The sequence below is a fragment of the Aythya fuligula genome, chromosome 1 (assembly GCF_009819795.1).
Source record: "Aythya fuligula isolate bAytFul2 chromosome 1, bAytFul2.pri, whole genome shotgun sequence".
In the NCBI taxonomy this organism is placed as follows: Eukaryota; Metazoa; Chordata; class Aves; order Anseriformes; family Anatidae; genus Aythya; species Aythya fuligula.
Window position 1 is genome coordinate 84468998 of NC_045559.1, and position 18568 is coordinate 84487565.

Genomic DNA, 18568 nt, shown 5'->3' on the forward strand with positions numbered 1-18568 from the left:
CGCCTCGAGCCCGCTTGCTTTATTGCACAGAAAGCTCGAAAGACAACCAAAAAATAAAGAAATACGTAAATAATAATAATAATAATAAATAATAATAATAATAAAGTGTCTGTCTTTTGCTGTTAGCCTGGGCCAACCGCCCCCAACGGCCGTCCCCCGTAGCAACGGCGGGGGGGCGGGCGCCGGGTGGCCGTGAGGGGAGCCGGGGCGGGCCCGTGAGGGGAGCCGGGGCGGGCCGTTGGCGGCCGTTGGGGGCCGTTGGCGGCCGTTAGCGGGATGCCGGGCGGAGCGGGGCGGCGGCATGGCGGCCGCCTGGCGCTGCCCGGCCTGTGCCCAGCCCTGCGCGGCGCCTCGGCTGCTGCCGTGCCTGCACTCGCTGTGTGCGCCCTGCCTGAGGCGGCTCGGCAGGCTGGGGGAGCCGGCGCGGGCGGGCATCGCCTCAGCCACAGCCGCCACAGCCGCCACAGCCCCCACAGCCGCCGCCATCAGCGTGCTGTGCCCGCTGTGCGACGCCGAGGTGGCCCTGCCGCCGGGCGGGGTCGGGCAGCTCCCCCCCGACTACGTGGCGCTGGGCCGAGGCCGGCCGGGCTGCGACCTGTGCGCCCAAGGGGCGGCCGTGGGGCGCTGCCAGACGTGCGGGGCCGCCCTCTGCCCCTTCTGCCGCCAGGCACACAGGTGAGGCGCCTTCCTCCCCGCGGGGTGGGTTTTGAGCTCGGAGAGGGGCTTGGCAGCAGGGCAGGAGGGAGAGGTGGCTGCAGGAGGGTGAGGAGGTGGAGAGGAGGAGGCTGCGGTGATGAGGGCAGAGGAAAGTGGCTTGGGAGAAAAGTGTCAGGAAGTCTGGGTGGCCTTCTGAGGCAAGGAGGTCACAGGCCGGCTCAGGAAAACACCCACAGGCAGCAGGCAGGGCAGTCTCTTAGCCTGGATTAATCAGCTTGGCCTTTTCCCTCTTCATTCACTGCTCCTTTCCATTTCATAGCAAATTCCTTCCCCAGAAGGAGCCGCTCGCTGCCCTTCCCCCTGCCGATACTGGTGCCTGTGGTGGAATGGCTTAGGCTCTTACTTACCTTTCCGTGGGGCTGCAATTTTTGGCATACCATTCCGGTTAGCTAATGCCTTGCAGCCCCTGCGAGCTGCTGAAGAGCGATAGACCGAGACCTTGATCAGCAGCCTGCTGCTGCACTGACAGAAATAGCTGTACGGGGGCATAAAGCAGCAGAAAATTTGTCCCAGTGGCACGCTTCCTGCCATATGAACGGGTATCATTTCTTCGCCCTGTTAACATCTGCAGGCTTGCACCTGCTTTTTCCCGATGGTGTAACAGAACAGGGGCCAAGGAAAACAGGTTTGAAGCGATTTCTTGGTGGGCAGGGAAGATTTCTAAGTATCTGAGTGCCACTGTCATGTCTTTTGGAATAAGTGAGAGATGTCTGAGGTCAAAGTCAGGGAAGTGTCAATGTGAAGGATGTTAAGCAAATAATGGTAGAAGGCACTGAAAGTGTGCTGGACCCAAGGGAAATTACTGGGAAGCAAAAGCAAAATAGACCGCATCCTGCTCTGTGATTAGCTTGCTTTGTGTTGCCAGAACAACTCTAGACCTTGGTCCTCGGGGTGTTTCTCAGCCTGTGGCTCAGAGCTCCCTCTGCAACTGCCAAAAGTTACCTTTTGCACATGTAGTCATTAGTGCAGGAGACAGGGAGGGACAGCTTTTACGTTCTGGTCAGTAACCAGCTGACGGCATCCAAAATAGCACAAAATGCAAATACTCCCCTGCAGCCCTGTCACACGGTGGATGGCTGGGTAAAACAGGCTCTTCGTATCCAATCCTTGGTCTCCTCTGAATGGGGTCTAACCTGGCAGCGAAAGGAATGGGGTTTGACTTTCGTAATAATTAATGTTTTACCAACAGACTGCCGTCCGGCTGTTCCCTGAACTAGATTTCCCCCTAAGGGTTATTAGAGCTCATTTGCCTCAGCACATTTAAAGCTGATGGAAATCATTGGGCTGGCAGCTAAGGAGCCTGACACTGCCTGTTCCTATCCAGACCTGACTGTGGGTGAGCAATTCTGTTTCAAGACTTTGCACATCACCCACCTGCTGCCTTTGTCGCAGCGGGCTCTGGGGGTAATTGCAGCAACCCCACTTCTGTCAGGCTCTGTGCAGGAGCTGCTGGCAGGAGCAGCCTGACAGCCCGCTCCCTGGTCTCTGTGTGGCAATGGTGGGGCACGCGGTTCTTGTGTCTGAAAATTGTGCTGACAGCATACAGGGAGCCAGGCGTTCACAAGGGGTCTTGGGTGCTTGCATTGCGTGTCCAACGTGCATAAATTTGTGCTTGCTCCCTTCTAGGAGACAGAAGAAGACCGCCTCTCACGCTGTGACAGAGCTGGAGAGCAGCAAGGACTGCGGCCAGGCTGGGAGGCCTCTCTTCTGCCCATCCCATCCATCGGAGGAGCTCCGGCTGTTCTGCGAGCAGTGTGACCAGCCCATGTGCCGGGACTGTGTCGTGGACAGGCACCGGCAGCACCCCTATGACTTGGCCAGCAACGTTGTCCACAGGCACGGGGACTCCCTGCGGGTGCTGCTGGAAAGCACCCAGCAGCGCGTGAGCACCCTGGAGGACGCGCTGAGCCAGATCGATGGCATGGGCAGTGCCGTCCGCGTTCGTGCAGAGGCCGTGGCCGCAGAGATCTGCCTGTTCGCCAGCGGGTACGTGAAAGCCGTCGAGGAGCACCGGGAGCGGCTGCTGAAGCAGCTGGAGGACTTGAAGGTGCAGAAGGAAAAGCTGCTGCACCTGCAGAAGGCCCAGCTGCAGCAGCTGCTGCTGGACATGAGGACAGGCATGGAGTTCACGGAGCGCTTGCTGAGCAGCGGCTCGGACCTGGAGATCCTCATCACCAAAGGGGTGGTGGCGAGCCGGCTGGCGAAGCTGAACAGCGTCGCTTACAGCACCCGCCCCAGCGTGGATGACAGCATCCAGTTCTCTCCCCAGGAGAGGGCAGGGCAGTGTTGCGGCTATGAGGTTTTTGGGGCCATTCTCAATAAAGTGGTTGATCCAGCCAAGTGTACCCTGCACGGGGAAGGTAATGGGGTGCTGTGCCGCTCAGTGCTCCCTAAAGTCACCTCTCCGTTCCCTGTACCCACGCAGCGTGCGGCTTAAGGCGCCGGGGGCTCCCTGCAGGCCAGGGGGGCGGAGGGATGCAGCAGGCTGGAGCCCTGCTAGAGGTGGCAGCTGCTGGGGATGAGACCCCACAGGAGCTGTGCTGAGCAGGGAGCCCGAGAGCCAGCCGCAGCCGCCCTCTGCAACATCACTGACAGACCCGGGGCTCCTTCGCTCCTTCCCATGTCAAAGGGTAAGCGCTGAGGTTCCTAGGGCTCTTCCTGCTCCCCCCAGCTTGCACAGTGCACCTGGAGGTGGGAAGTCTCCAGCTGGGCCATGAGCACCCTGGTCCATACAGGGTGGTCCGTACAGGGCTCTCTGCACTCTCCTGGGTCCCAGTGGTGCATTTGCTTTTTCCTGTGGGTGAGGGAGCTGTATAGCCAGCAGCAGAGCCCTGGCTGTGCTCTGAAATGCTACCGAATGGGCAGGAGGTGGCAATTGTGGCTCTTTTGAATCCTTTCTTGTCCCATTTCTCTGCCTTGCAGATCTCTGCATCGCCCGTCAGAACGAGCTGACTGGCTTTACCCTGCTCTGCAATGACAGCACGGGAGAGCAGCTGCGGAGGGGAGGAGAAGCCGTTAGGGTCACCATCACCCACAAGGACAAGAAGGATTGGTGGGTATTTCAGAAAAAAAAACAAACAGACACTGGGTTTGCTTTTCTGTCTCCCTTCCCCTGGCTCCCTCCTCGTTTGGGCAGGTGGGTGGAAGTGCTTCAGCATCTGGGTCACGATCTGTAGGGGAAAAGGCAGGACAGTTCTTCCCACCAGCATAGCAGTGCTTCCTAGTGGTCATTTACAGCCGTGTGGAGTTTGACTCACACTTGTACCGAGTCTTAAAGGTTTCAGTTCACAGTGGGTATTGCACGTTGTCAGGGCGAGCTGTTGCTGCTTCCCCCACACCACCACCAGCAGACACGTAGGGCACCTGTTTTGTTAATACCTAACGAGTGTAGAACAACATCAGAGTTAGGCAGCCAGGCCACTCAGCCCAGGAACCTCTGGCAGTTGATGGAAGTGCTTAAATTAACGTTCTGGGGAAAAAAAAGATCATTGTTAGGACTTCATCATGCTTCCTCCTGTAGTTGCAAGTGTTGAGCACCTTAACATGCTTGGAGGTTTTCTAGCACAAGCAGGGAAGGCTGCACTCGACCTCCCATTTCCACAGTGAAAATGACCGACCAGAAAAATATTTTGTAACTGTTTCCATGCCATGCTTCTTCTTTGAAGCAGCGAGACATTAATGCAAATAACAGAACCAGTTGGGGTTCAGTTCTTTAGAAAAGCTTCTGTTCTGTTTTATAGCACACACACTGCAGCTAGAGCAAGAAACCAGCCTAACTTCTTCCAGGATTCAGTCTTGGGGGGATGACCTGATGAGAAAAGGGATAGGATGCTAAAAGTTCTTGCTATGGGGAAGTATTGATGAGCCATACAGAAACTACTGGGTGCACAGATGCCTGTCAATAAAATATCATTGTTCAAGAATATTGTTCCAACATACCTTCCTCTGCTAGGTGCGCTCGTGTTGTGGGAAGGTGTAAACAGGAGGTTTATGTGGATTTTGCTTTGTGGGGTAGAGGTCGCTGTGGCCACATTAACTCAGTTTCTTGTGCAGTTGCTACATCCGTTGCTGAAAGCTGTCTGGCTTTGGGGAGAGGCACGGCAGCTACTGAAGAGCACGAAGTGTCACCACACAGTTCATGGCAGGAAATGATGTAGGCAGCTGTACTGATGTGAAGCGGTGGGGGATGGGGAATACAACCTGCAAATCTGGAAGATTAAAGACATTCATGTCGTGGGGCACAAGAGGCTAATTAGTGAGGATTAGGGAGAACACCTTCCTCCCCGCAGAGCTGCTTGCTAATTTTCTGCGGAAGGCTCTTCCTGTGAAACAGGCCATCGGTTCCCAAGGAACTAGCTGATGCTTTTTCCCTGTCACTCTGTCCGCCAGGGTCCCTTTAAAACCTGGTGAGCTTCACTTGGGAAAGGGGAGATTCACCAGCAAGGACCTAGAACTCCTCAGAGAGTCGAAGAGAAAAGTTGGGGTCAATGCAGTTGGGTAGTGGTTGAAGTGACTCAAACATGCCTTACGTCTTCCTCATGGGCTCTCCTGGAGGCAAGCTGCTCTCTGAAGCTTTGAGTTTACCCCATTTCTGAGGGCTCTTATCAGATGGGATCATCTGGTTTGCAAGTGTGCCGTCAGTCGTCTTCTGCTCTTTCAGCGCTGCCACAAATCCTTGCAGCACAGCTTAGCTTTGTGTGACTTCCTTTGTATGGTTACTGCAGCTCCTGGTAGCAGGTGTATGTGAAAGCCGCTCAGTGCTCGAGCCTTGCTCACGCATCCTGTCGAGCTCGCTCGAGACCCACAGCTGCTGAACATGGGTGAGGATGAGGAGCTGACCACATATCTAGGCCAAACAGTGGTTCATGTGTGAATTCGGGAGCAGTTTTCTGCCAGTCACTGACCACTGGGACTCCTCTTTGTCTGTTCGTAGTGCAGTCAAACCAACGGTGTGTGATAACGGTGATGGGACCTACCATGTTTCCTACAGCCCTGAGGAGCCGGGCTTATATGCTGTCTGCGTCTGTGTGAAGGGGCAGCATGTACAGGTAGCATTTCTTTTCTTTTTTCTTTTTTTTTTATTGGTTCTTCTTTACACTCTTTTCCCTTTCTAAGTATTAGCTTAAAATCTTTCTGAGGATTGCTCCTATCACTTGCCAGTTAAAACTGATCATATTGATCTGTGACCGACAGGATGACCCGGTTGGTTTTGTGCAAATGCAGACACACCATCTGATATTATCCTCTGCTTGCTTGTCCTCCGCAGGGCTCGCCATTCACCCTGACGGTGAAAAGCAAGTTCCGCAAGCACCAAGGAGTGTTCCACTGCTGCACGTTTTGCTCGAGTGGAGGGCAGAAAGCCGCACGCTGCGCCTGTGGGGGGACCATGCCAGGTGAGCGTGCAGCTTTCCCTGTGCTGCTGACATCAGGAGGGTTTGTTTTTTTGGTCATTCCCCTTTTTTATGGAACCCTGGCAATTTTGGGTTTAAATACACATGTACCTCCCTTTCTTAGATAAGTCCTGGGGCTGAAGCACTCGCTGCATGGCACATTGGGATTTTCTGACCCCCTCTTGGTCAAGCTGATGGTGCCTTTTCTCTTGCAGGTGGCTACCAAGGCTGTGGCCATGGGCACAAAGGCCACCCTGGCTGTCCCCACTGGTCATGCTGTGGACAAGTCACAAAGAGCTCGGAGTGTTTGGGGCCGCCCAGCGACAGCTCACAGAGGAGCTTGCTCAGGACGGTGGCACTCTGAGCGGCCAGGTGAGCCCCGGGGAGCTCAGGTCCTTCCTGGTGGATGAGCGCAAGCCACGAAGATCCCCGCAATCACTACAGAGCCTTGTTGCCAGAAAATAACACTGCGACGGGTGTGAACTGAGGAATGGGATGAGGGAAAATAAAATTGTGCCTTATGTTCCGCCTGGGGATGTGTGTGCAAGGTTGTTTTGTGCCCGAACAGGAGCAAACTCCAGGAGTTGTACTGATGCCCGCACTTTTGAGGACTCGAGACCTGTGGGTTCAACTTCTGAGGGGAAACTCGGTCTGAGCAGTTACCTCACAGGAGGGTCAAGGTGTACCTCATTCTGCGGGATTGGCAGTCTGCTGTCCTTCTCGAAGAGGCCAAAGCTGCTTGTTGGGGCGCATTCCAGTCTTTGTGTTCGTGCTTGGGAGAGGCTCGGCAGCCTCAGCGCGGCCTCTGCCTGCCCCTCAGGTACCTGGCTGGGTTCTGGCCTCAGATGTGTGCATATAGCGCAGTCGCACTCCTGGGAACTGTTGTGTTTGCAGCTCTCTTGTTTTCTCCAGGTGGGCTGTAGTCTCGTTACACCCTCCCTGCAAAGCAGGAGCAAAGCAGATCAGTAATTTAACTGAAAAATTCAAGAAAAACCCACGGCACCGATGAGAACAGGAACTAGAATGTAATTCACTTGGTCTGTGTGTTCTCCATGGAGGTGGTTTGGGACACAGCATTGTTGGGGGTGATGTGGGATCCAGGAGAGCATCCGTCTCTCCAAGGAAAGGTTTGAGGGCTCTGTAGGAGCCAGAGGTGCAAGCTCCCAGGTAGCTGTCCCAAACTTAGGGAAGAGCAGCATCAAGAGATGTATTTCAGCAGATCTGCTGGATTTGCAACGCTCTGATTTTAGGAGAGCTTGTTCCCTTCACCCCAGGGGAGGGAGGATGCATCTCCTGTGTTTGTGTGCATGCTGCCAACGTATAGCTGGGGAAGCAGCTTCTCTGAGGAGGAGGAAGAGGCAATTTCTTGTGAGGGCACCTGCTAATGTGCAGATTGCTGCCTGCCACTTGCCTGGGTACCTTCCTGAACAAAACAAGTTTGTGCCATTGACACAGGGAACGCTGCTGCCCCGGGAGTAACCTCAGCCCCAGGTGCGTGTCGCTGGGGTCTCGTAGCACTGCCTGGGGAGCTGGGCTGGGGACAAAGGTCTGACTGTTGGTCACTGGGGAGAGGAATGCTGCTCTAGTGTCAACAGCGGGGGCTGGTTCTGGCTTTCTGAAGGATAATAGCCGGGTTGTTAAAGCAGAAATCTGTGCTGTCTGTTTGCTTGCTCAGACCTAGAAGACTGATGTGTTGTTCTTCCCTCCTACAAAGCCAGTTTGGGAACCTCTTCCTCCCAGCACAGGAGACAGATAGCCTTATGCAAATGCTGGTTATAGCTGCCCATTAATCATCCAGAAAGGGCTGTCAGACAGGGCAAGGTTAGGCAGTTTAAGTCTCCAAGTTAGGCAATTTAAGCCCCCGAGCTGCTGACTCTGAAATTTCAAAGTGAAAGTTTAATTTGAGGCAATCTTTGATGGAACAAACCGTAACCCATTCTTGTCCTCGCTATGTGCTCAGAAACGGAAGATGTTGTAAAAAGAAATGTGGCGTTTTTTTCTGTGCCTTTCTATTTCTTACCCTCCCACCCGTGCATGTGTGTCGGTTTTAATTGGAACTTCCCAGCTGTGTTACAGAGGGAAGACATAAGCACAGCACTGCCTTCTCGGCACAAAAGTTCTGTCTAAAATATCGCTGTCCTCTCCAACACAGAGGAGCGTGGAGCTGAGGAACGTGCTTTCATGTTATGCATCTTTTATACACCCTGGCGCTGACATTTTCCAAGAAGCTGATCGTGAGAATTACACCAGTGAACACAAAACCTTCATGAAACTGCAGCCAAAAAAAAAAAAAAAAAAAAAAAAAGGAAAGAAAGTGATGAAGGTGAGGAAAAGCTTTCCGAGGCAGGAGGATGACTTAGTCTTCAGGCAGAGAAAACATGGGAGGGTAGCGGATCCTACTGTGGTGATTCTCACCCATTTCCAGCCCAGGGCAGCTCACTTGAGGTGAGGGCTTGCTCTGGCTGCTGCTGCTTCCACCTTTCCTTCAAGCTGAGGTGAGGCCAGGCACAGGCAGAGCTGATGAGGCAGCACCAGGCTCTCCTTCCAGCCCCCAGGGTGGCTCCACCGGTGCATCCATCTGCAGTGTCCCTCAGGCACCTCTTGACACCATTGTTAGTGGTGTGGGACACGAGGCTAGAATGGTCTCCAACATTTTGGGCCAAATCCCCAGGATAGCTTTCATCTTTTTCAGCCTGCTGACCGCCTTCACCTCTCTTGAACATTTCATCAAGTTCTGCTGCTTGTCAGCTGGCTGCAACTGCATCTTCTCCTGGTTCTTCTCCTTCACAGATACCTTCCCCAGCTTTCCAGTGACGCTGAAATAAGGCATGAACGTGCTGTGAGGGAACTCTCCTGGAACAATTACTACTTCTGGAGTTGTACCACGAAGGGCACGTCTGGTTCTTGTGCCCATGCCTCCTGCAGACCACTGAATGTCTTCTTGCCCTTCCCCCCCTCCTTTTTTATTATTTTTTTTCTTCCTGACCCACTTTCAGCCCTTCCTGCCCACACCGTTCCCTCGTGCGGGCAAGAGGCAGTGTGTGATGTGGCCAGCTCTGGGGCCCAGCAAAACCAGTAACCCTTTGGGCCTTCTGCAGCCTCAGCCAAGGAAGCCGATGTCTCTTCTCCAGACGCTCACCAGCTTTCAGACCATGTGGGACCAGATCCTGCCATCATGTCTGGTGGGATATCGCTAATAAATCCAGAAGTGGTAAGAGCTGAAAGGATTCTGTTACCACCAGACCCAGTACACACATATCCTTATTTTTTTATGTCAGATATCCTTAATAGCTCATATTTTACCTTACAAACGTATGGAGAGGGGGAGTTTCCAGCCTGAGAACTACTCTGTAATTAACGTGATGTTACCCCGGGTGAATGGGACCTGCCCTGGTCCCCCCAGCGCTGCCTGTGCCCGAGCCAGACCTGTTTTTCCAAAGTGGCAGTAACCTGATCGTCGCCCCAGAGTTAACCAGTGCTGAAAGGGGACGCCTGGTTCGCGCAGTGCACCAAGGGCAGCTGTAAATCAGGTGTCACCGAGGGCAAGAGGATGTTTCTTCAAGTTTATTTTCCACCAGATGGGATGGCCTAGAGATATTCTTAGCTTCTGGTAATGCCTAGCTAATCTGCAACAAGTTTGGTGATCAGCAGAATGCTACAAAATGAATCAGACTAAAAAGTGTTATTCCTTGCCAAAGCAGAGAGGAAGTGAAAACTGTATAAAGTCTGCATTTTAAGTTTAAACTATCGCAAACATCACGGGGCATAAGTGATTCTGAGATGTCCTTTCCTCAGTTCCATTCAGAGGCTGTACGATGAAGGACGAGCTTTCAGTAGCAGCCCATATTGGAGCATTAGGAGTAGACTTTGCAGCTAGTTTGGTTACTGATGAGTGTGGATACTATGCTGCATCTTTATCTGAACCTCTAATGTTGTTTTTTGGTGTTGGTGGTGATTGTTTTGTTGTTGTTTTTGGTTAGACTGGGTATAGGGCTTGACTGTTCCCAGTTCCTCCAGACATCATCATTTTTGCTAGCTCCCACCAACCACCGAAACTCACTGGCGATGTCAAAGGACTATCAAAAATTCCCCTTTTACCATCTTTCCTGGAAAGCAGTCCACACATAGATGATAAAATATGCAGGTTCCCTTTTGGGAAACCAAACAGTGGTGAAAGCTGCCTTCCCTTCTCTTCTCTTCACAGTCTCTCTGCCCTTCTCAGCCTCTTATCCCCAAGAGTTACTCAGCCTAATCCCAGCCTCAAGTGAGACCAGACACTGAGGGAAAGGCTCGGAGAGTCTGCTCCAGTTTCTTTCCTTTGCGTCCCCTCATGTCTACTGTAACAGGAGGAGCTGGGAGCAGCAGGAGCTGGGCTCAGGGAAGAGAAGTAGGTTTGTCTGGAGGAGTTCAGCAGAAGAAAACAGCAGTCAGAAAAGGGGCCATTGCCACACTGGTATGGTTCTTCTGAGCTCAGAGGAACCTCTTAGCACAGAGCAGAGCGGCAGGAGAAGCTGCATGTTGCAAACGGGGCCAGGAAGGGGACCCACAGGTGGGACCTGTCTGCACCCCACCAGTGATGGGTCAGCTGCGGATCTGCGTGGGAGACTGCTGCACTCTGACCTCGGGATCATCCAGCTACCAGACCACGGACTGTGTTATATTTTATTTTAAATCAAATTAAATGTTTCCTTAATGGATGGCGTAGGAGGTCTCCCCTGTTCCCCAGTGACTTTAACCAGTCAAAGGCATGGCGGGGGAAGCTGAGATGCTCCATGCTTCCTCATTCCTGAGAGTTCACTGCTTGCACTCACCACCCCTTAGCTGAGTTCAGTTATTTAAGCAGGACAGCCTGGAAAATGCATCGTGCAAAGGGCAGGAGCTGTGCTGAACGCTGCGTGGGTCCTTCGGGCACCTGGAGTTTGTTTTGTCTTCGTAGGTGCGGCGACCATGGCATCCCAAGGCCAGGTCATATTCTGGAGGTATGGCATTATCTGCGTCTGCTTTGGGACGGAGAGGAGGGAGGGAACTGCTTTTTCCAGACTCCTTGACTGCATCACTCTGCTGCCAGGAGCTTCCAAGAGTGCATTTCTTTGCAGCTTGACTATGTACTGCTACTGAAATACCAGAGTATTCACACCGTTGGGTGTGAAAAGATGAGTGCCTGCCCCTTGCTGCCCTGAGAGCAGTCCTCCAGCCCTGCCAGCGTCCCTTTTCTGCCCTGTGTGCAGCAGGTCACTGCAAGCAGCTGGCTCCTTCGAGGCCATTGCCTCCTCGGGCTCATCTTGAACTGCAGAAATGGCCCAGGGAGGGAGGAGACTTTCTGGAAGCTTCAGAGGAGCAGTGGGAGGATTTTGTTGACTTCAGGGAGGAAAAAAAAAAAAAAAAAAGAACAGAAAGAAAAAATATCACAAAATAGAAATGATGGGCTGAGAAACGTAGAGTTCTGCAATCATCAAAGGCTCATGGGAACCCCAAATCCCATCCTTTTTGGCTACCCCTCTTCCTCACTGCACTGCTCTTGCTGGGAGGGTGAGGGGGTGCAGCAATGTTCCCCTGGGCTCAGGCAGCTTGCGGAGCAGACAGCAGCCTGCTTGCCAGGTTGATATTTGTCCCTGGCTGCCTGCTCTCAGGGAAGGCAGCAGCTGGCAATCGGTCCTGGGTGCTCGGCCACCCAAAAACAAGAGCTGCAGCCCCCTGGTTATAAACGCAGCCTGGTGGAAACCAGGAGCAGGTGTGCCACCCTCCTCTCTCCCCTGCTCCAGCCCGTCTTCCCCTTCTCCCATCCCTGCTGCTTCATGCAGGAGGGACTTACCCGCATGGTGCAATTCCCTCGAGCTCCTTATCAGCCCTGCCATCGTGGCGTCTGAGGAGATTCAGGCAAGATTTCAGATTCAGGCAAAATTTCGTAAGCAACTGATGCAGGCTCATGGTAAGCGAGGGAGGAGCAGTGCAGTCTTACGCACACCACAGGCTCTCTTGCAGGAAGCTGCCGGATGCATTGGGAAAGTTGTGTTCTCCTCCCGAGGCTCTGATGCAAAAGCCACTGCTCCCTCTGCGCATGGGGCATCCCAGATTCAGGCAGCTCACAGTTTCCAGACCACCTTGCCTCCACCTCCTGCCCACCAGCAGCTCTGCGGAAACGTGCCGGGTGTGAGGGAGGTGGGCTGCATGGTAACGTTGTCCTTTTTTTTTTCCCCCAAATAGCTTGACCATGGTCATTATCGTCCTGGCTGCGGTGATCGCCCTGATCATCGGGTTTGGTGTCTCAGGTATGTGGCTGCTCAGATTTCTTGCTGGTGCCAGGGGCAATGAAATCCTGCCCTGGCATCTCCAACCTCCATCCCGAGCATGGGTTGAGGTGTGGCACCGTGTGGAAGTGCCAGCTACCAGCCTTTAATTAAGGCTTGATTTATGGCGATTGCGTGCAAGGCGATCGAATGAGGATTTCATGCGTGACTTCAGTTCTGACATTCCTTGGCAAAGTATCTCTCCATGGCATTAAACCACATCCTGGCTCTTGCGTAGCCCTCCTAAAGTACAGAAGAAGGGAAAAGCTACAACACGTACCATTTCAGAAGCCACCTGCAAAGCATTGCTGGTCACACTTGAACCCAGCCTTGCCAGTGCTGTGGTGCTAACTCAGGGCATTGTCCTCTCCAAGAGGACAAGAGCCTGAGAGCTCTTGAATGGTCTAAATAATGTTGAGATTTATGCACACGGGCTGAAGAACGGCGCTTGGCACTCAGAGCTCGGTGAGGAAATCTTTCTTGGCTCTGAATTTCCGAGAAAACTTGTCACAGGCACGCATGAGCCCCGTCTGCTTGGGGGCAGCTCTGATTTTGCTCCAGGAAGTGAATTCTTGACCTGTGCTTTCGCAGTAGAATTACAGACAATTTATTTTTTTCTGTTTTGGTTTTGTTATCTTATAAAAAGGGGGGGTCAGCGTGGAGCAGCCTGGACTGCTGGAGGTTTGGTGCTGCGTTAGCTGGAATTGCTACCACCCTACCCTGCTTTCTCCTCGCAGGAAAGCGCTCCATCAGCGTCACCGCCTTGACGTCCCCCGGGAACATCGGCCAGAGCGGCCTCTTGGGCTGCACCTTCGAGCCCGACATCAGGATGGGCAGCATAGCCATTCGGTGGGCAAAGGCTGGAGTGGCCGGGCTGGTTCACGAGTTTCGAGGGGGGAAGGACCACCTGCAAGAGCAAGACGTGGAATTTCAGGGCCGCACGGCGGTGTTTGCGGAGCAGGTGATGGGTGGAAACGCTTCCCTGGAGCTGAGGGATGTGAAGCTGTCCGACGCCGGCACCTACAGGTGCTCCGTCACCACGTCCCGAGGGAGCGGGGTGGCGGAGCTGCAGTACCAGACGGGAGGTGAGGAAATGCTGCCCAGACATACAGAAAATAAACTCCTGCTGTGAAACGTAGGCTGGCGTGGCCAGGTCTGGCCAGTAGAGCAGGTTGCCAGGAGAGGTTGTGGAGTCTTCCTCCTGGAGATCTTCAAAAGCCACCTGGACGTGGCCCTGGACAACCTGCTCTGGGTGGCCCTGCTTGAGCAGATTTTTGGGCCAGATGGCTTCCAGAGGGCCCTGCCAACCTCAGCCATGCTGTGGTTGTGTGACCTGCCTGAGGTTACTCAGGCGCTGGAGCCGGTGTGAGCAGTGGCCACCACGGGGCCCTCCACACCTGTGTAGGACAGGGCTGATGGTGGCCATGAGGATCTCCTCCCCGAGAGGCTGGTTTCACCAAACCTCGCCAAAGGAATTGCACATGTCTTGGAAGGGGGGGAAATCCCAGCTGAAGACTGCTTGTGAGGTTTGGAAACATTAGTTTTGTGAAGTGCCAAATTCGGTTGTGTGGCTTTACCGTTTCCGTCATCCCATGGCATGACACAAGCTGAAAGCTAACACTATTTTTTCCCACCTCCATGAAGTCCCAAAGGGCAGGAAGTGCTGCGTGGCTTCGTCAAGCTTTTTGATCGTGTCCCAAACTTCTGAGTGTCCAGAGCAGGAAAAATAATTACATGTAAGAGAATAGGATATTTTCTTCCTTTTCCAGAGGTGTTAATGGCCTTACTCTCTCTTTCCACATCCTTGTTTCAGAGAAAGATTATTTTAGCACTTTTAGGCATTTGCTTTTTTTCTTACATTTCCCAGACGTAGTCTACTGGCTACTTAACCGACTGCAAAAGCCTCTATTTTTAGAATGGGCATTGCCAAATGATTTTCCAAAGATCCGGATATCATGCCTGTTAAAGCCAGAAGTTAACCTTTTCTTTCTAGACTTAAGATAAGTCTCCAGCCAGAACTGCTGCATGGTAAAAATTCTAGCATATTCAGAACCTTTTCCTGTTTTTATAACTTATATATTAAAAAAAAAACAAAAACAAACACCACCAACAACAAAAAAAAAGAAACTCTCAAAGCAACAAACTGCCCATATCATAGTTATATGAAGTATTACATATTTGCCAGATTGAACCAACCTTAAAAAGTGCACTGACACAGCTGAATTTTCACTTATGGGTGTTTAATTCTCCTAACACCTCTGGCCTTGGTCATCCCATTCCCTGCTGGCACAGAGCAACGTGCTTCTAAGCCCAGCGGTTTCACCTGTTTCTTGTTGTCTCTGGTTCTTTCTAGTGAGCTGGTGGTGAGTTACGCCAGCTACATGATGCAGACAACATGAGTCTGTTTCCTTTCTCTCCCTGTCTCTCTCCCCCAGCCTTCAGCACCCCAAATGTCCAGGTGGAGAACAGCAGCAGCGGGGACACACTGCAGTGCGAAGCGCCACGGTGGTTCCCTCGACCCACCGTGCACTGGACAGCCTACAGCCACACGGGCAAGTGCCTGCCCCGGGCTGCCAACACCAGCTACGAGCTGAACGCCGAAAACATCACCCTGAAGGTGGTCTCCCTGCTGCATAACATTACCGCTAACGCCACCTACACCTGCGTGATTGAAAACAGCATTGCCAAGGCCACAGGCGACATCAAGGTGACAGGTAGGGTTTAACACCACCCAGAGACCACGTGCATGGCAGGGGGGGAGAAAAATGCATCCGTGTGTGCTGGGGGGGCTCCTGCAGCACTGCCTTTCCTGTGTCGGTGAGAGGTTTTGGTAAAGGAAGGGAAGGCAGGGGATCACTGCTTGCTTTCCACTGCTGGATCCCAAATAGTAAAATGTGATCTGGCGGATTGGTCAATATTCTCTTATCCAGATAGGGAGATGCCTAAACCTACTGGATATGTCTGTAGATTGCATTAAATCTGCCACTAAATCCAGGCACATCTCTCTCCGGGGTGTTTGGTCCTTCTGTGCCAGACCTTCTCCACGGTATCAATCATTCCCTTGGCACGGGGACAGGACGGGCAGGGAACAGGAAGGAAGCAGGAACACACTTCACAGGAATGCATTCCTTCGTATCTTAACAAAAGCCAAACAACCCCACTCAACTTTTGACATTTTCTTTGGCCAGTTCAGTTTAGATCACTTTTTTTTTGTGACACACCAGAAGGCTGTTAGTTGGCACTGGTGACAATTTCTCTGACTGCAGCCCACTCCCTGTGTTTAGAAGTCCTAATTCACAGGAAAACAAACTTACCAAAAAAAGGCTTAGCTGGAATTTGTGGCATTCCACCAGTTGCAGTCATAGCTGAAGTGTTAATAGTAGCACGACTCAGGATTTAGCAAATGAACTAGATCTTTCCAAACTTGTTCAGGCGTGTCTGCACCACACCGGTATCACTAGACTAATCATTTTTCCTGGCATTGGACTCATTTGTTAGTTCGGTTCCTACAAGGAAAAATAAAATATCAGTGCTTCTCTAGAAACATTGGGATAGACTTCACAATCCTAGCCGATCACCTTAACAATCAACTACCATCACTTTCACAGGTATATTAAAAAAAAGTAAGTAGTCACTTAGGTAAAATATCTGTGCTTTAACAGCAGGGCAATTGCAGAACAGAATCTGATCTATAAACTATGTGCAAACTGGGATTTGAAAGGGAATGTGCTGGGTTTAAGGCTGTTATTCAGTTATTTGTCATCTACATCATCCTAAATCTTCAGCCTCTTATTTTAAGGCAAACCTGTGTAGGCAACACTTACCAAGAGCATGGATAGGATTTGTAGTACCACTCATTAATAAGACCATCAGACACTTAGTACTGGCAATATTATATTGCATACATGACTAAAACATTTGGATTTATATTTCCAAGCTACGTATCTGTGCTCTGTACTGGTATTATCAGTCAGATGTCTCAGTCGTTCTGAAGAATTAAATAAGTTATATATAAATATAATTATACATTTAAATAATTAAATATAGGAACACTGCACTGGAGGGAACCCTTTGGATACTTGACTTCAGCTTTGCTACCTCAGGCACATATACCACAGAATCCTAAAAAATATTTAAAATCTATTTTTTCATCCTCTCTCCCACTAATTGGAAAACCATTCAGGGTCTTGCTGCTGTAAAATGGGTATTTGCAATCAGTTTTTAGTATCACAGGATATCCTGAATTGGAAGGGACCCGCAAGGATCATCGAGTCCAACTGTTGGCTCCACACAGGAGCACCCAAAAATCAAACCATGTGTCTGAGAGCGTTGTCCAAACACTTCTTGAGCTTGGATATCTTTCCATATTGTACGTGGAAAGGGTGATAGCTCTGCTGCAGCGAGGGCTTCATAGCAGCAAGTTCCAGCAAAAGAGGCAGTGTCCATCAGTATTCAGAAAAATGAGGAGGAAGAAATGCACTCATGTTGCTTTTCTTCCCTGTTCTCCTTTCTGGTAGCCTCTCACTCTTCTTCCGCTCCAGATTTCAGCATTACCAGGGGGACCAACCTGCAGCTGGTGAACCTGAACGCAGAGTCAGCGTCCTCCTCCCTTCCAGCCTGTCACTGGATGCTTCTGCTGCCCGCGTGCCTGCTGTCACTGTAAAACAGTTGGAAACGCTGCTGGACACAGGAGGTGAGCTTGGAAAGGGAAACCCATAGGCATAAATGCTTGGTGCCACACATGGTGGCTCTTGCTGAGCTCTGTCACAGCAGCAGGCTTAACTCAAGCCTGGCAGAACGGGAAGATGTCTTCCTCCTGCCTACAGCTCAAAGTTAGGTGGGACACATGGCTTGTCCCCACCACAGGCTCCCTGATGGCTTTTGTCATCGCTTTCTGCAACTCCAGATGTTCTGCTCTTACACTGTCTACACCATCGCTTATTCTTCCCTTCATTTTCCCTTCGTAATTCTATGATTTTATTTTCCTTCCCTCCTCAACCTTCTCTTTGACCCTAAACGTTGACTTCTGGCTTGCTGCTCTGAGCGCTCTCTGAGCCTCAAATACAGTTCATGGCTGCAAGGCCAGGTGCAAAAACAAACAACAACAACAAAAAAAGAGCAAGTGGCTTCGGTATTGATTAGCATTGAAGCAAACTGGTGATGGAGAGCTACAAAAAAATAGCCATAAAATGATCATCTCTGTCCTTCCATGCAGTCATTACAGCTACCCTGATGCAGAACATGCTTCATGCTTTCCTCCCTCTTGGGGTGAGAAATTTTTAAGACCAGCTCCCAGTTCTGAGAGCACGGAGTGGCACAAAGCGAAGCCAGTTGATTTTTCCTTTGTATTTCTCACTCATGCCAACAACAGGATACTTTGGCTTCTGAACGAGACTGTGATAAAGGACAGTTGCATAAATAAAGGAAAAACTCTGATCATGGGAACGAGATGTGTTCTCTTGTCTGAAGTAACACAGTGACCAGAGCTCCGATTGTGGACAGAGATAAACAGGAAAAGGGTTACCTGTAACGGGCCGGGGAAATGGCCCTTCAAACCCAGAACACTAAAAGCAGGCAAATCAAAGAGCTTTATCTGTCTCATGTTTTGTGATTCCCTGAATATATTAATAAAACTGCAAGCCATCTATTTAATCTCCTCAGAAAACCATAACGAATCTCCTCTTCTGAAAAAGGCATTGTGATGGATTAGAAAATACCCAACAGGCTAACTGGTGGATTAGAAAACTGCTAACACTGGAGTAAGCGTTAGGTTTTCAACCTCGCAAAGGTAAACAGCCTCTGAAGTCCTTTATTAGGCCAGATGATGACATTTGTAACAGGAATTAAAAGAGGAGCAGGAGAGTAGTAATAGTGGGAGCAGACAGATGACTAAAAAAAACGAGGAGGAAAAGAGGGAGCACAATTTTACTGGAAAGTTCAAGTTCAAAAATAAACCCAGTTATTCAACACAGTTAAGACTACATGTACAAATTTGCCTTTTTGTTTTTTAAAGTCTCTTGTCTAGCACTTCCTATCTATTGCTGAAGCACCGTCTGTTACTACTTAATTTTACAGGATACTTTCAGTTGCACTTTTTGATCAGATTTTGATCTCTGCATCTTAGGTCCTTACAGTCAGTGTTTTCCTCAGGCTGAGATAAGCTTGTTTTTGTTT

The 18568-nt window shown here is 51.1% G+C and overlaps 2 protein-coding genes across 2 annotated transcripts; both read left to right on the plus strand.

Moving 5' to 3' along the window:
- The first annotated feature begins 301 nt into the window (after nucleotides 1-301).
- Nucleotides 302-6641, plus strand: TRIM45 (tripartite motif containing 45). The gene is made up of 6 exons (XM_032191977.1): nucleotides 302-675; nucleotides 2344-3077; nucleotides 3640-3769; nucleotides 5651-5765; nucleotides 5984-6110; nucleotides 6323-6641. Exons 1-6 carry the CDS (start codon nucleotides 302-304, stop codon nucleotides 6469-6471), a joined length of 1629 nt encoding a protein of 542 aa, XP_032047868.1. The 3' UTR covers nucleotides 6472-6641.
- A 4413-nt stretch (nucleotides 6642-11054) lies between these two features.
- VTCN1 (V-set domain containing T cell activation inhibitor 1) lies at nucleotides 11055-17057 on the plus strand. The gene is made up of 5 exons (XM_032192112.1): nucleotides 11055-11086; nucleotides 12312-12376; nucleotides 13132-13479; nucleotides 14830-15108; nucleotides 16936-17057. The coding sequence occupies exons 1-5, from the start codon at nucleotides 11055-11057 to the stop codon at nucleotides 17055-17057; spliced, it is 846 nt and encodes a 281-aa protein (XP_032048003.1).
- Nucleotides 17058-18568: the final 1511 nt, after the last annotated feature.

Coding starts and splice junctions, on each gene's coding strand:
- TRIM45 (XM_032191977.1), top strand. CDS start 302: ATGGCGGCCGCCTGGCGCTGCCCGGCCTGTGCCCAGCCCTGCGCGGCG. Junction 3,770..5,650: donor CACAAGGACAAGAAGGATTG/GTGGGTATTTCA, acceptor GTCTGTTCGTAG/TGCAGTCAAACCAACGGTGT. Junction 6,111..6,322: donor CTGTGGGGGGACCATGCCAG/GTGAGCGTGCAG, acceptor TTTCTCTTGCAG/GTGGCTACCAAGGCTGTGGC.
- VTCN1 (XM_032192112.1), top strand. CDS start 11,055: ATGGCATCCCAAGGCCAGGTCATATTCTGGAG. Junction 11,087..12,311: donor GGCCAGGTCATATTCTGGAG/GTATGGCATTAT, acceptor TCCCCCAAATAG/CTTGACCATGGTCATTATCG. Junction 12,377..13,131: donor CATCGGGTTTGGTGTCTCAG/GTATGTGGCTGC, acceptor TTCTCCTCGCAG/GAAAGCGCTCCATCAGCGTC.